At 36.4% G+C, this 16,907-nt stretch overlaps 1 protein-coding gene across 11 annotated transcripts in view; it reads right to left on the reverse strand.

The window, feature by feature from the left end:
* The window catches only part of KIF21A (kinesin family member 21A), an 84,392-nt gene that overhangs the window by 37,054 nt on the left and 30,431 nt on the right, over positions 1-16,907 (reverse strand). For 6 of the 11 annotated variants that reach the window (XM_079304581.1, XM_079304587.1, XM_079304585.1 and 3 more), the window contains exons 4-12: positions 14,493-14,642; positions 13,685-13,819; positions 10,485-10,652; positions 9,016-9,131; positions 6,363-6,558; positions 5,491-5,680; positions 4,852-4,915; positions 3,847-4,050; positions 631-669 (exon numbers count right to left, since the gene is read on the reverse strand). In XM_079304581.1, the coding sequence (XP_079160707.1) occupies positions 631-669; positions 3,847-4,050; positions 4,852-4,915; positions 5,491-5,680; positions 6,363-6,558; positions 9,016-9,131; positions 10,485-10,652; positions 13,685-13,819; positions 14,493-14,642 (1,262 nt within the window). The remainder of the gene's footprint in view (positions 1-630; positions 670-3,846; positions 4,051-4,851; positions 4,916-5,490; positions 5,681-6,362; positions 6,559-9,015; positions 9,132-10,484; positions 10,653-13,684; positions 13,820-14,492; positions 14,643-16,907) is intronic. The other 5 variants (XM_079304584.1, XM_079304586.1, XM_079304580.1 and 2 more) reach the window with 1 other exon arrangement.

Here is a 16,907-nt window from a genome sequence, read left to right on the forward strand (position 1 = left end):
TCTGTGGATTCACACCATCTACATCAATTCAGTCGGGTGGGTTTTTTGGATCAAATTAGACAGCAGAAAAATAAAAACTCCTTCAGCTTCATTTTTAATCGTAATACAGTTCTCTTTTTAGAGCCCTCAACTTAACTGCTCCCTGTGAATGACTATTCATCTACAGAATGGGAGGAATGATCAAAGGCTTCAGTCACACGTTTCAGAAACCAAAGCTGCAGACTCGACTGAGATGTGATGGTCCCAGACACTCTTGATCTCATGTGCCAAAATTATTATTGTCATATACTACCTGCTAGACATTTCATACCGTATGTGCTACTGCCCCTTCCTCCTGCCTTTCATTTCACTTAGGCCATGCAAGAAAGAAAACAATTAATTCAACAGGAATTCCCAAAGTTGCCATCTCCCCACAAAAGCTTTCTCAACACTGTGGAACTCTAGAGTCAGCCTCAATTCCACAACAGAGGTTTCTTCCAGTTAAAACACCAGTTGGAAGTGAAAACCCATGAAAGAATTCTGAAAATTAACTACTCCTGAAGTACCTATGAATCTGCCCAACTTCTTTTCATGTATGACAACCAGTTAATTGAAATGACAGGTAATTAAAAACCTGGGAAATATTCCAACCTTCTTTCTTCTTGACTGCTTTCCTCAAGTTTCTGTAGCCTTCAAAAGCACGAGGTACAGTATTGGAAGGCCAAGCCAATGAAGGACAAACCAGACAGTGAAAAGCAAAGTGATAAGAAGGTAAAAAAATGATATATATGAGCTTGCGGAGTTTAAAATGAAATTTTAAAAGATACCATCAAGAGACAACAAGTAGTAAAAAGGCAATACATCCTGGACAGTTGGAAAGTAAATAGAAAACAAAGAAGAAGCATATGTAGGTTAGCTAATCTGCCACTGATAACAAGTGTAAATTCAAGTTACACTACAGAAGAAATTTTAGACAATATATTTAATTTTGTGAATTATTTTTAATAATGGGTTAAGAAAATCTCAATTCTAGAAAAAAGCTTTCTCCTCTTTCTTCACTTAAAAATGGCAGCTAAAATACTGAAAAATGTAAATACTGCCACTCACCCAAAGTTACATATTCTCAGGAACATATCAGGAAAAAAAAATGCACTAGTTTTATATATACTGATAATATATTGTAATATAAAGTAGGAATAAGAAAATTTTAATATTAATATTCTAAACAATATATTCTGAATATAATTAATACATAAAAATCTTCAAACTGCATTCATGGTTTAGTTTGGGTTTTGTTGTTTGGGTTTTTTTTTTTAAAGCAGAAAGCTGTGGCTTATTTTTCTCAGATTCATAAAGTACATGTCAATCATTTCTTGTTATTTTTTATTAAATTAACAAAAAACATGCACAAGAAGCAATGAGATGGACAAAATGTTAGTATTTCTGCCTGGATTTTTTCCTCTTGAATAAATGTGGATTTATCAGTAAAAAAAGTCTGCACAACATGTATGCATAGAGATGGCTTAAAATTCATCAACTACTGAAATTCCTCATTTCCCATGATGACAAAGTTTCAAGTAAGAGATTTTGCTGCCTTTTCACCTTGTAGTGCCTACCATCTTTGCTATCAGCTAGGACCTGGCATGCTGAACCCTGTTTAATTTTCATCACTAATTCAGTTTAATAAAGGTTAGGGGAGTAAAAAGAAAACAGTCAGAAATGGTTACCAGGTATATAAGGCTGACTAAACAACTGAAAGGAACGTGTAAGATTTGCTCAGGGGTTTCTAGTGGGTAAGTAACACTGTGGGACACCCCAATCAGGTCAGGTTTTCAGTAGGCAAAATATTTCTGCTGTGTAAACTGTTTCCAGTAAACTTTATGACAGATGCTTATTAAAGGCTACAGATATATAGCAGTACTATATACTATATAGCAGTTCTGCTGCTCAGAACCTTGGTCTTAGGCCTTCAGTCTACCTCACAACAATTTAAATAAGTTGTATAGATTTAAAATTGTGCACCTTTTGTTGTACTGACCCATAACCAGGAAACAAAAGACCAAGAAATGCAGATGGGGCAGAACTTGTAGCTAGGCTTATCAATCCCATTTTAATAGAAAAACTTTAGTAAGATAATTTTAAAAGAATGGCAACACTAAAAAGAAATAGTAGAGTAAATGTAACTAAATGCCTGTCGAAGACAGAATTAAAACAAAGAATATCCATCAAACTGCATGGCAAAGTGTCTGTTCATTACCTTAATGTACACACCACCAATTCCTGAAATTTCAATAGAATAAAAATTCAGTGATGCAACACAGACTTTTCACTAATTGGATAGAAGCAATCTGCAAATAACAAGCATGACTATGTACAATCCCTAAAATTCTGACATTTCTTAGCATCTACGGAATTTTCCTCACAATATGTGTACCTCAGAAATTTCTAAATATTTATTACAAAGCAGTCTTCAGATAGGCCAGTAAATATAGATTCAAACCACCTTAGCAGCACTTTGAAGGGTATGACCCCACTTTATAGAACACAAGGGCCACTTTAAGATGGAGCCATGATGTCTCTTCCAACTTTAATTTTTCTATAGATCTCTAATTCTATAATGCTAGGATTCAAAACTGATATAAAAAATAATTTATGCTAAGTAGTCCCTACTTTCAGATCAGATTACTTGGTCATCCCATCACAATATAATTTTCTCGGTGTGAGAAAGTATGACTGGCTTTTGGAAAAAAAACAAACCACAAAAACACAACCTAACAACTGAGGCTCTAAGCATGTAGTTAAATTCATGCTTGATACCAAAATGTGTTAAAAAATACAAAATCAAATCTCTTTGCTCCTGCATTTACAGGTAAAGGACATGTCAAAATGCCTGGATGAACATTATGCTGATTTTATTTAATACTTCCATCTTGCCCTCAAGTTCCTACAAAAATGAGACAAAAACTATGAAAATCCCCATAAAAGTCTAAGAACTTCCTGAAAAATGACATGCAAAGAATCTAGTTGTTTTTAAAATGACTGTTCTCTAAGTATCAGACATTTGTGCAGTGAACATATTTATAGATACAGGACCTAAAATTAAAGATCAGGCTGACCCTCATCTACTTTTCACTTTGACTATTTCAAGCTTAAACTGTTAAAAGTTTTACTTTGATCTGAGTAGAAGTCTGAGAGACCATCATTAAAAAAGAGTAAGAAATTACAAGCATGGAAAATTTCAACTAGAACTGAAAGATTTCTAATGTATGCAAATGTCCTAGTACATAAAGCCTTGCTGCTGTCTAAATAGGCATTTATGTCAATGTCTATGAGGATTTTAGTAGATGAGAAGTTGCACAGCAAAAAAAAAGCAAAGCATGATGTTGCAGAGAATCAGGAAACCTCAAATTAAAAAACATTCATAAAAGCAAAAGACAAAAACAAAAGAAGCCATTCCAACAGCTACCAAAGAATCTCCAGCTATTCAGAATATCTTTTCTTCAGAAAGCTTTGACATAGAGTTGAAAAAATTATTATAATTTTTTCAATTTTCTGTTAAATTTCAGGTGTATTTTAGAAGAAATTTTTAAAAGTATCAAAATTTAGAGAGCACCTCTGCTTTTATCATTGCACATTAATTACATAGAAAAGTTCATTAAGAAGGAGACATTTATTCTACAAACACTGCACACTTCACTGGAAGAAAAGATACAAAAGAAAAACTAACTTCAACATGTAAAAGGGTTTGAAGGAATAACAGTTTAGGGTCCACACACACAACAAGCCTTTTTAAGTCTCAGTAGTTAAAAAATAGGCCTTCTTACTAAGAAAAAAAAAAAAAAAAAAGCATTATAACTCATACACCACCTCTTTTTCTTTTTCCTTTCTTTTTTTTTCAGCTTTTCTAGATCTTTCTTGGCTATATCTAGAATTTCCATGGTCTCCTTCTCTGAGGAAAGCATAGAAGCAGAAAATGCTGAAGGTCCACCAAAGAACGTGGCTCTCGATGAAGCTCTTGACAAGTTGCGTCGAAGATTTTCATTCACTGCTTCACTTTCTAATAATTTTGCCCTTAATAACAAAAAAAAAAAAAAAAGGAAGAATTGTAGACCATGAATTACAAGTATTGCCAGTATACAAGATGTACACTCTTTTGCCTCTGTAACTTCAATGCATTACATTCAGTCTAAAAAGAACTACAAGCCAAGGTGAAGTCTAAAAAATTACAATATAATAAATTCCTTTAAAATACCATTTTACTCAATAGTTATATATATATTGTACAAAAATAATATAACCTAGACAGAACACATGAAAATATGTCTGTGTGAACATACACACAGATATATATATACATACATACACAGATACATACCTGAATATGCTTTATGAATATACATCATATATGAAAGCTACACAAAAGCTCTAACATGAACTGAAAATAGGCTAGATAATTTTTTGCATGGTATATGTCCAAGACACAGATAAATAAAAATATCTAAAATATTAATGAGTTTATGAATTTTAAAAGGAAGTATTTTTTTAAAAATTTATTTTTTAAGCAAGTAAATTCTTAGTCCTATAATTTTGATATGAAGTTATAAAGTTCTTAAAGAACCAAAGTTCTACTGTGCTTTGCACAACAATATTAAGTTACCACCATATTTTAGGCGACATCTTCCTCATTTCTGATGTCAATTTGATCTCTACCATTTTACATTTTTGCGTCCAAGAGCAACACCAGATGGTCTTAGAAGCTGAAGGACCACTCTCCTAAAGTAATCCCCACACAGGAAAACAGCTGAAGTATTGCTAACACTTCTATTTTTTTTTTTAATAAAAAAAATGTCCAAATACATATTATGCAAATACCTGAGATCTTCAATTTCCTTGATATAATTATGAATCATGTTGCTAATTTCTTCATTTCCTTCCCCTTTGAAGGACAGAGAGAAAAGGGGAATGAGGGGAGAGAAAAATTAAGAAAGGGTAGCAATAGTATAAATATCTGAATATAGCTACTAGGCACAAGGTACCAGCAAACAGTCACATGGACGACATATGTAAATCTTGAATTATTTGTAAAATAGCTTTCCTTCTTAAACTGAATTACATTTGTTGTTCCTCTCTCATGTGATCACCATATGACTACCAGTATCTTGTTTTCCATATTAGCACATTTTAACAATGCTTAAATCAAAACTACTTAACTGGAGTTTAATTTGGAGTCAAATTTGTTTGGTTTGGTTGTTAAACTACCACAGGGGCTAAGCATACAAATAATTGCTATTATTTAATATTATTTAATGTTTCCAGAGGTTCATATTTCTAAATGGATGGTCAAATCAGGTTATCAAAAGACAATCATATGGGAGCCTATCTCTGCTAAGGAAGGTCCTACATTGCTAATAAAAAGGCATCGCTTCATTCCAAGGGATCAATGAAGCAAATACATTTAAATAATTTAAGCTCATGAACTTATGAAGCAGTTTATGCACATTGACAGCATACCTGTCCTGGCTAGCACTTGGTTGGCCTGATCACTCATAAGCTGTGTTATTCTGGCTCTAAGAGCATCAATAGTCTCTTGCATTGCTTTAATCCTAACGCGCAGGTTGTTGTTTTCTGTTTGCAGCATTGCATTTTCATGGAACATGTCATTGATGCTTTCAACGCCTTCTTCATCTATAATCCTTTTACCCTTTAAGAAAGTAAAAATATTATATTACTCATCAAGGCTGAACTACACTTAAAAAAAATTTAAAAAATTTTAACTTCATAAATGCAATCCACAGATGAGTTAGAATTCCAAGCAGACACTCACAGCACAAGACAATCTCTCAAAGAGTTTAAAACAATGATAAAGAGATAGTTTTTAAAAGGTTGATATCTGGGCCAACACCTTAGCACCTGGGTTTTGTGCAATTCCACTTTAGTCTGACATACAAGCTCTTGAAGAGATTCAAATTGAGAAGATAACTCTTTATCAAAGCAGAATACTATCTCAAGAAGAGCAAGATGTGATACAGTTCAGTAACAACATTTATTGCCGGAAACACTGTATAAACTTCAGGAAGAAATGAGCATGAGTATTTGCCTTATATACTTGAAATTGTGTTTTTAAAACAGAAACTGTTTTAGCTATCTAGTAAGTTTTCAAAAGCAATACATAGTAACTGCACACATTAGCTTATGCATCAAAGCTGTGGTTTGGCTCTACATCTTCTAAAAATATATGGTAATCACTGGAATTAAGTGTTGCTTATGTCAGGGTTGCTTTTCCAATGTTTTTAGTGTGTGAAGTGGAAATAGTCAACAGGAAAAAAGAGCTGAGCAACGATAAGCATTTTAACTAAGAAGAAATCCTAAGAGGAGAAACTTACGGTTTTGTATTCCATGAGTTCCATCTGCAGCCGTGCAATCTCACTGCGCAGAGCATTTATTTGTTGGCTGGCCCTATCCTGATTGACCATCACCTTGTTCTTGATGTTCCGTGCCCGATTGGCGTACTTCAGTGTGTTCAAAGTTTCCATGAAGTCTCGATCTGAAGGGCTCACACACGCTATCATGAGCGTCTGACTGCAAGTCAAACACAGGCCAGCATTACACACCAAGAACAAAAAGAGCAGAGAGAAGCTAACAGGTCCTCAGGTAGAAGGCAAACAAGAATAGCAACTTCACAGTATTTGTGAAAATATTTCTGCATCTAGCTCATTGCAAACTCTGACTGAATCACAAAAGTCAGCAGAGGCTATGTCTTATATCTCCCTACGGTAGCATAGGAGATACCAGACTATTACTTGTTCCACACATGAAATTGCAAAAGCAATTAATGGGTGTTTCCAGAAATGTTTCTCAAATTACATTCAATTTGCCTAACCATAAATAAACCAAGATTAAGGAATTTACAGTCAACTTAAATTCCTAGACAGTGATCTGGATCATGCAGTCTTGAGGACTGCCTACTTCAACTGAATGATTCCCAAATGCTCATCTTACCTGTCCATACATGCTGAATGTGCCTGTTCTCTACCTCAGGTTCCAAACTGGCTGAATTCTCCACTGCAAATTACCTTCTGCTCTCCAACAGAAGCCCAAAACTAGAACTTACCCTTAGCACTCTATGTCTGTAACTGTATTTATACCACATTTCATAACACTGCTGCTTAGAGCTACTTTCTGCAACAAAAAGCAGCAGGACCTGAGCTCTTGGCCCAAGAGGCCTATGAACAACCATCCTCCTTTTGGTTTCCTCCAACATCCCCTAGACATCCTATCATGGGATATTATGCAGGATGAGAACATATTCCATGCTCCAAATAGGAACCAGTATGAGAAAAGTAGGAAAAAAAACCTCAAAACAATTTTCACTCCAACCAAGTGCTTTCATCATTCAATAGGTTCCTTCCCTCACTCTCTGGAGCATACTCATTTCACATCAGGTAAGAACAGCCTAGAGGGTCAGAACCAGAATTCCAGATCACTCTGAAGGTGTGAACATTGCCTAAATTCTCAACAGAAAGGGCAAAACATCTGCATTTGATGGACTGACTCCTCCAAGTTTTAAAGGAATTTGCTTTATGCCATGAAATTGTACATCACAGCTTGGGTAGTTTTGTTAGGAAGAGTGAACTGTCTCTGGAGCAAAGGAGCAATATCTGCATCAGGCAGGCTGGATTCTGGTTTTCACTTTATATAATTTCAGACTGAAACAAATGAATCCCTGCAACACTCTGTGAGGCAAACAATTACATTCACCATACACACTGGGAAACTAAGCTAGAAAGAGTAACTAGCCTGGGGCTACAAAAAACATTCACTTTCAGCAACTCTTCCTCAGCTCTCACCCGTATCTTTGTGTCAGTTCTCTAAACTCTTAGTCCTCAAGATAAGGCCATGCAAGATTAGGAACAAATTATTTTATTCTGGCATTGAGAATGTGCTTATTTTTCTAAATCTCAGGGACTGGTTCTGCTATGTGCCCATCTTGAAAATTGAACAACTTGAACTCCAGTTTCCTACCTGAATTGTAACAGGGACATGAGGTTTTTGACACTGTTCTTCCTTTATGTCACCACTTCTTTATATTGCTCTCCCTGCTCCTGAAGTTGGGCAGCTTTTCATTTTACATATTACACATTATAACATTCCTTTTAAAACACTAATGCTCTATATTTTCCTTTGAATAATTCAAGAAATATTAATATTTAAGTGCTGCTTCAAAACTGTTACAGCATTACTCTTAAAATAAGGATTATTGTGAGAATAATATGGTGATGCAATGTTTTCATTACTGTTGACTCAAGATTTACTACAATCTAACCCAAATCATTACTGAATGTAATGTAAATTACATTTAATGTAAATGTAATGTAAATTTGTCAATGCTTCCGTATATAAAGCTTTCAGAGTTCAAAGCTTCCCTTCTCTGTACGTGCAAAATGTATACAAATGGATTCATACAAACAACCCTGGTGAAAGACTATTTTGTTTTTATTAGGCTGCAATCCAACATCAGGTAACTGAACAGATGCATCATAGGCTGAGATCTATAATCTCCAAAAAGATAGATGTGGTAAACTGACTCCAAGCTCCTGTGCATGGCAGTCAGGCCAAACAAATCACAGACACTTAAAAAACAAAGCAACAAAAACAAACAAAAACCAAACAACCTCTACAAGAGAAACTCATCACATCTTCACAGCTTTAAAATATGCTGTAAACAAAACCTACTATTTGTACTACCTACAATCCACAGATGTTTTCATGGGAAAAACTTGGCTGAAAATGGTAACTTCTAAGTAACCTGAAAGTTCATGTCTAGTAAAATAACAATAACACTGAAAATAACAACAAAAAAACCTCTTCAAAATCTTTTCCTTCCATTTACAGCATTATTTTCACAGCAATTTATCTCCACAACCTTCCTCCAAAAAGATTTTTATTATCATTTAATGTTCGTTTCACTTTCTGCAGATTATAGTCTCATTTGTGCTCATTCACAATGAAATACATAAAATGTTCCAATTTTCATACCTGTTTCCCCCAAGAGAGTCTTGAAGTAGCCTTGTAAGCTTTGAATCTCTGTATGGTACATGAGTTGCCTTCTTACTTTTATCTCCCAGTGCACTTATTACATTGCCAAGTGCCAGCTACAAAACACCAAATAACGTAACACAAGTCAGAATTAGCTCCTGTGTAGTTTTATTTTAAAACACCTATGAACTGGAGTCAGCATATTGGTGAGAAAATTAATATACTCATGAAAGTTACAATAAAAGTGTTTCTGAAGATTTCTGTATTTTACATTTAGAAATTATTATCAACAGTGTTATCAACAGTGCATGGATGACTTACAGTCTGGTACCTGGAAGTACTAAAGTGCTTAGCACAATTCATATGCACTGTCCATTATCTAATGTCAGTCACAAACTAAGGTTGGTGCTACTTAATCTAACAAACATTTGCTTTGGATGATAATTAAAGTTGATCTCTACCTCTAACAGTAGCTATAAGTTCTTTCAAATGAATTTTATCAATCTGCTTCATACTACATTTAGAATAAAATATGAGGCATTTATATGAAGAAAAAACCTCTGAATTTAGTACCTCTACAGATATAAAGCAAAAAATGTGTGATGATGATTTGTTCACTTAAAATAAAGGCTTGTAATCCATGGCTATTATGTTTCATTACTAAAAGGTCTAATGCATGTTTATAAACAAACATTTGGCTGTGAAATTATTTTTGTATGGAACTGCACACACTTCAGTCCAACTGAAGGATTTTGCTTTAGGTGGCGCCCTGTACTGCAAGTTCTTGCTTTGGAAATGGTGCAGCTGCCACCAGCAGATGGAGAACTGCACACACCCCATGCTGTGCCTGCTTGCTTTGAAGGATTTAAACCACTTTCAATCTGTTTCTCAAAACTGAGGGCTGAACTTCATTAAATAAAAGTTTTGTGATCTTATATTAGTTACATCACACTGATTTTCACCTTCGTGCACTTTATAAGCTCTTTGTTAAGGACACAGCTATGTCATCTAGATCCCCCAAATCCTGCTGGCTTTGTGCTTATGGCAATGATGAAAGGGAACTGAATATTCCTTCTCTTCCAAATGATATAACCAGAAGAACTAAAGAAAATAACCAATGTCATGATGGCAAGAGAATCACTGAGAAACTCTAATTGCACAGTAGCCAAGTAAAAACAAGACATGTTTTCACATATAGAGCAGACATGTACTTTTGTGTCTTATTTACAAGGGTTGCACATAGCCACGTAGCACAAAACAAAGACGTGAAACTACAATCTCCACTGGTAATCACCAGCTCTACTTTTCAGTGCAGTTCAGTGTAAAGTAAAACATTTAATAGTTAATTTAAAAATTACATAGCAAGCTAGTACACAGACAAAAAAAAAGAGCTACCAGTTATAAATGTCATTTCTAAGTGTTTTGCCTGGGGTTGTTTGATAGTACATTGCATAGTTGTATAGTCTTACTAGTCCACAGTTGATGGAAATGCCTTCTTTTGCCCTTTCTCCTGTAGCTCCTGTTCGCTTTAACCTTTCAGATCCCGCCAGATCAACAAAATGAAACTTGGCAGTCAGAGTTTCATATTCATTCATCTCAGAAGATTCAGATATTATCCTGTTATCAGTGGCATTATCCTGAAGCAAAGAAGAACCCACAAGGCTTGGTGAGATCTTTCACAATAACATTTGGAAAGTTCAATCAACAATTGTTTACAAAGCCACCTCTTTACCATGACCAACTCCTTATTCACTCTTTTATAACAGTATTTTGAAACATCCTATCTCCATTTAAATCATTGTTGAAGACCCAGTTCTAGATGCAAGTGAATACAAATTACTTTAAGTACGAGCTACCATTGCTTATTGATGAAGAAATCAGCAGACACAGCTATTAAAATATACAAGTCTCCAGCAAAGTCAGCAACAAATTTGTATCCTAGAATACACTCTTGAATTGATTGTCAAAGGAAAATTATTTAAAAAGAAAACTTTAATTATATTATTACCCCACAAAATCACCACAACCACTTAGTTCATAAACGGGCCAAGTAGCTGAAAGTTATTTTGATTTTATACCTCTCTAAACTCCATCACTAGCCTCCCTGTGGGATGGTTCTTCAACCTACTTCAGGAATTATTGTTGGAAGGCATTTCTCCTAGCAGGCAGTATTCCACTAGCACTTCTGACTTCCCCAAAAAATAAGAACAGTAGAGGGAACAAGGGAAAATGAAGAGGTTTCTTTCTCCCTTCCACTTTCCTCTCCCAGGCAATGACTGGCACTTGCTGCAAGTCTCTATCAGTGCAGGGAGTCTGCCCAGGAACACACTGCACTGGGGCAGGTACCACAGCCTCAGCCTCTTTCCACATCACATCCCAAAGCACAGCAGGAAAATCATCCTTTTCCATTAGACAATCTCAAACTTTTTTCTGTCAATTAGTTTAGCTCTACTGTTCACTGTATACTTCTATTTTACTCCGAGTGCAGTTACATTTATTGTTAGGAAAGTAACACAGTGAGAAAAATCTTTAAATCACTCACTTCCTGGCTTTACTGGTAAGATACCAATTGCAGGGCAATTTCTACTAACTTGGCATGGTGTCAGATAACAAGCATATATTCAGTGTATACTGCATTCATAACAAACTCTCATAGCCCAAACTACAAACTTTATTAGGAACTTCTAATCACATTATGCATAGAAAAATCCAGAAAAACCTAAAAAGAAAATAATAAAGCAAACAATCAAAAAGCCAAACACAGACCCTCAGGTATTCTGCAGTGACCTTTATGTCCCTGGCCAGCTAGCCTAGAGCTCCTTTCACTACTGCAAGGGGTAATGCAGGTCTCTGCAGACTAAATCATTCTCATGGTAGTTAAATATTTCATGCATCCTTTTGTAGCAGTAACAGAAGAGAATGGGAACTGTGCCACTTCCACAAGACCAGGAATCATTATTTCTATTATCCTGATGTTTACACTCTGGGGGCCAGGCTCTCATTCCCAGCCCCTGAAGTCACTATTAATGCATCCTTTCACTCTCCTTCATTTAGCAAGTGAAGGGCACGTCCAGAAGCTTCCAAGAAGCACGGCTGGTGTGAGGAGCCCAGGAGCAGGTCCGTGCAGTGCAGCCCTGGCTGGCTGCCAGCCCTGGGCACGGCCACCGCACAGAGGGGCACGGCCGGGGCTGTCATCCGAGAAGGACAAACCGCGTTGCCCTGGTAACAAAGGTCTCCCAAAACTGTTGTCTACAGAAACTTGAGCTACGTGTCTCCTGGCCACCCAATAATAGCTTGTATTAATTTAGATTCCAGCAGCGTTCAGAGGACAATGTCAGGTCTATCCTCTACTCTCCTGAACGGCACAGGGAAGGAGAGGGTGTTGCCTAAACAAATTAAGGATTTAGAAATGCCCAGCTCCACAGTCAGATTATCTTGTGTGTATCTCCCAAGAAAAGCAGCAGCAGAACAGTTTGACATAAGGCAGAAGATGGCCACCTCTTCCTCTAAGACAAGCCTCTGTAAAAACACAGGCAGAGCCAGAGTGTGCCCTGGGGCAGCTCAGCTGGCAGGGAGGCTGCACAGGGAAGGGCACCAGCACAGGGGACTGCAGTGCCAAAGCCTGCAGCAAACAGGCTCCCTGGAGACTCCTCCTTCATAGACAGTTTGCAACAAATTTTCAAGCAGTGTCACCACACAGTGACTGAGGTGCCCTGTGTAGGCTCGGAGTGAGATGCCAATCCCTCCCAAGCTGACCATAGCACCAAATCCAGTATCAGCAGAAAGCAGAAAGAAGTGTTTTTAGCAGGTGTATAAAGCAGGTTTACATAGCACAAAGGACCAGAAAGGAACACTCATTTTGCCCATAAATTATTATTTGTAGTATTTACATTAAAAAAAAAAAAAAAGCAACCTCCCAGAAAGCACTGCCAATCCAATTCATATTGGATTTGTTCCATATGCTTTAAAATGTGATATCTATGGGTAGGATGCTATCCAGATAGCATTTACATTTAAAAATTATATGCAGAAAACCTGCAGAATATTCAAGTCCCCCTGAAGGTACTGTAGTTTTCAATAATGGGGATTTATTCAGAACTCTCCCCTTCACAAGATACACCCAACAGCAACTAACAACTGTAAACAACTGTTCATAGTTTGAATTTCAGGTGCATAGATTTAACCAAATACCTGCACCCCAAATATATAGCTGTTTAAAATAAATACAGTGAGCCTCACATTTAATGCTTTTCTACTTGCACCTTATTGGATATCAACAATTAATTTGAAATATCCAAGGGGTTCAGTTAGCTGACTGCAAGTTTAAACTCACTAACTGCTAAGACACTTAAATATACTTTCCCAATTAAAGACAAATTATATTTTAACTTTCTCACCTGTGTATGTCGCAACAAAATACTGAAGAAAAGGCTAGAGGAGAATAGGTAGGTTCCTGTAAGAGTCTGCAATTTATGGTTGCCTCTGGCTAGAGGATGGTTACATATGCACAGATTAAATCAAATTATTATAATGCTTAGCAAATTCATCAAGCATTATGATGACTACAGCATCCTTACTAAGTACAATTCAGATAGCAGTGGCTGCCAGAACTACCCTCACTTTGAAAAATGGCTGTTAAAGAGAAGTTCACCACCACAAAAATACGTACAGCGCTAAAGGCGGGGCAGACTCTGGTCTGGCACAGGTGTATGGTGAAGATCGCGTGCGACCGAGAGCTCTGAACGTTCATCTGAGTGCTGGCAGTGGTTCGAGACAGAGCTCCCAGCTTCAAGCACTGCATCATCTAGAAAACAGGCAACAGGCACATTGCATCCCTGGCTAAAGGAAAAATGCTCCTGTAACACTTACTGGTTTGGATATATGACTAAAATTTCTCTCTGCTATGAATTCAGTTCCTAAATGCAAAAAAACAAAACAAAACAAAAAATCCTTAAATAAACAAACTAAAAGTATTTTTTGTGAGTCCTGTAAGAAAATACTTAAATCTTCATATTCCTCTCTCTACAATACCCTAGTAGCAACATCATTTACCTGTGGAAAAAATGCACTGTTTTTGTACTTTTTGTACAAATAAAAGAGTACAATAACATTTCTATTCAGATTTGCAGTGTACATGAATAGCAGTTTATTTCACATCAGCCATAATGCAAAGCTTTCCTCTATAAGATTTAGAAGATCAGATTCATGTATATGCCAAAATTCTCCCAGAACTATATTATGAACAAAAGCCTGTTACTAGCTTTAAATGAAAGTGACATGCACTTAGTACCAAACATATCAGATTTAAAGATGCAGAGAATTAAGAAAATAGAAATTTTAGCTAGCTTTTACACTTAAATTGCCCAGAAGATAAGTATTGGCTAGCATGACCTCTATTTTTAACCATTCATCAAAGCACACAGATATTTTTAGAAACTAATTGGCATGTTACAGTGTAATTTATTTCCAATTATCACCTCAGATTCTCCATTCACAGTTCGGGTTGTAACGCCCACTGTATAAATTCCTCCTGCTGAATCTTCATGTATTTTAATATTTGATTTTTTATTCTTTGCATCAATATCACGTGTGGTATCAAACAGGTCAAGAATTTCTTCATTGTAAAGCTGAGGAGAAGAAAAAGACAAAAAACATATTTTTTGAAAGGAACAAATCTGTGCATGGCACATACCAAAAGTTTTAAAATTCCAAACATCTCAGCTCCTGAAAGATGTGAAACATCCAAAGTTACAAGGACAACTGGTGACAGAGCAGCTGCAAATTAAGTGACTTGCACAACTCCCTGTGCCACCCAAAGATGCAGTAACTTCCTCCATATCACCACATCTGAGATAAAACTCTTTAGTGGGACCAGGGAAGAGAAAGAATTCAGTGCCAGCAGAACAAGAGCAGTTTCTGTGGCAGGCACCTCCTGTCCTGAGATTCAACCTTGGGCTTTTCTTTTGTGGATTCAGTTGGCTGCACCCTGCTCCAAACACTTCTAACTCACTCCACTTACTCTCCCTGCCATTACATCTCTCCTCATCATGTTCTGAGCTTTATGCAAAGTGTTTATATCCAACTGAAGATACCAGGGAGAAAAAACCAGACAACCCACCCAGAAAAAACAGTATCCCACTGACAATCTCATGGCTCAAGTCTCTGCCTGTACACACTGGAACATATAAAGTGTCTTTAATTCAGTTATACTAATTCACATCAGCAAAACTCAGCCCAGACTAATTCAATTCTTGATCAAAATTCCCAGGTAACAGTCAAATAACCACCACAACAGATCTGTATTCACACAAGGTACTTTCTCATAATGCAAAGCAAGTGATTTTTTCTTCTCAAAAGCAAAAAGTCATCCTTGAGAAGAAAAAGCTCAGCATTTGTGAATGTGATGCTTTTAATCCTTTGCATATTAAAAAGAGGATTACATTTAATTATTAGGCATAGATATTCTATGTAGGAATCTTCTTACTAATGTTTTACCTTCATAAGTTCAAACAAACTGATGCCACAATTTAGAGCAGATCCTGATAATGCACCTGCAACTGGATGGGGCTGCATATGCCTGTCTTTTCAAAAAGCAGGAAAGCAAGGAGTTAAGGAAGGCAGACTGCAGCCAACTAATGAAAGGCAAGAAAGTAGCAAACAGAAGTCACTGTTCCCAACAGTTATCCAGCTGTAAGACTTCAAAGTTATTCCAAAAATACAATCTTGCTTCAACTTGTTCAACGACTAAATTATTGTTTATGCAATCCAGCTCTAATGGTAGACAGGATAGGAAGAGGAAGATACTTTCTGACACAAGAATTGTGTATAATATCAAACTAATCAGAAAAAGCTCCTTCTGGGAAAGCCTCAGCAAAAAAAGAAAAAAATCTATCAACTAAAAAGCCATTTTCTTAAGGGAAAAATTATCATATATATCATTTAACCTTTCTCTAAATTAGATAAACAACACAGGTTTCAGTATGTACAGTTCAGCTGAAATATATTGCAATGGTTGCAATTTTTCATAGCATAATCACTGCCCTGTGTTTTGTCATATTTTTAGTGTTATGTCAAAAAATACAATAAATTCAGAAACCACACTGGTTACTGCTCCTTATGCTACTCATGTTGCAGCTGCCCAAGCAAAGCTGCAGCTCCCTGCTGCACAGAGCATTCCCACAGCACATGCTCAAGCCAACTCTCTCTAGGCAAATATTAGCCAGAGCAACAAAAAGTTCTGCATAAGGGTAGCAGTGGCAAACCTAGACCAATACAGAACTAATGCCAGCTTGTTAATCTTTAAAACATTTATAGGAATCTATGACTAAAGGACTTAGTTTACTTCTTCAGTAAAAAAACCAACAGCTTTTCTCATGGATAATAAGAGTTTCCACCTTCAAAGTAGATAAAATTGTACATACTGAAGTAAGCAAAACAAATATACATCTGCTCTTCCTAAAATTGATTCTGCCTCTCCGTGTGCCTAAGTATCAGATTTTGCAGGTTGGTAGCAAATGTAAATACGTTACACCCAAATCAATCAATTTAAAAAGCAGTTTCACAGCCAGGAGACACAGTATAAAACCTACAAAGCATAAAGCAACAGCTGCTGCAGGTCAGCAAGATCACAGATGTTATGGTCCCTTTACCACTAACTTTGTCTACAAGAAAAAACAAGGGGAGTAGTTTTGCCTGAGTATTGACCAGGGTTTTTTTTTTTTCCTCTGGTTCTAAGAAAGAAGGGAACAGTGACACTGAAGTCCAATCCTAAACAAGAAAGAAGTATTTTCATGCTAGGTCTCTTCTTTGGTGAAAGAAAGTCTTCTGAACAGATTTTGAAAGCTAAAGAAATCTATGGCAAAATGACAAAAGCAGGCAAAGCATGGTCACTA

This window comes from Erithacus rubecula, assembly GCF_903797595.1.
Source record: "Erithacus rubecula genome assembly, chromosome: 4".
NCBI lineage: Eukaryota > Metazoa > Chordata > Aves > Passeriformes > Muscicapidae > Erithacus > Erithacus rubecula.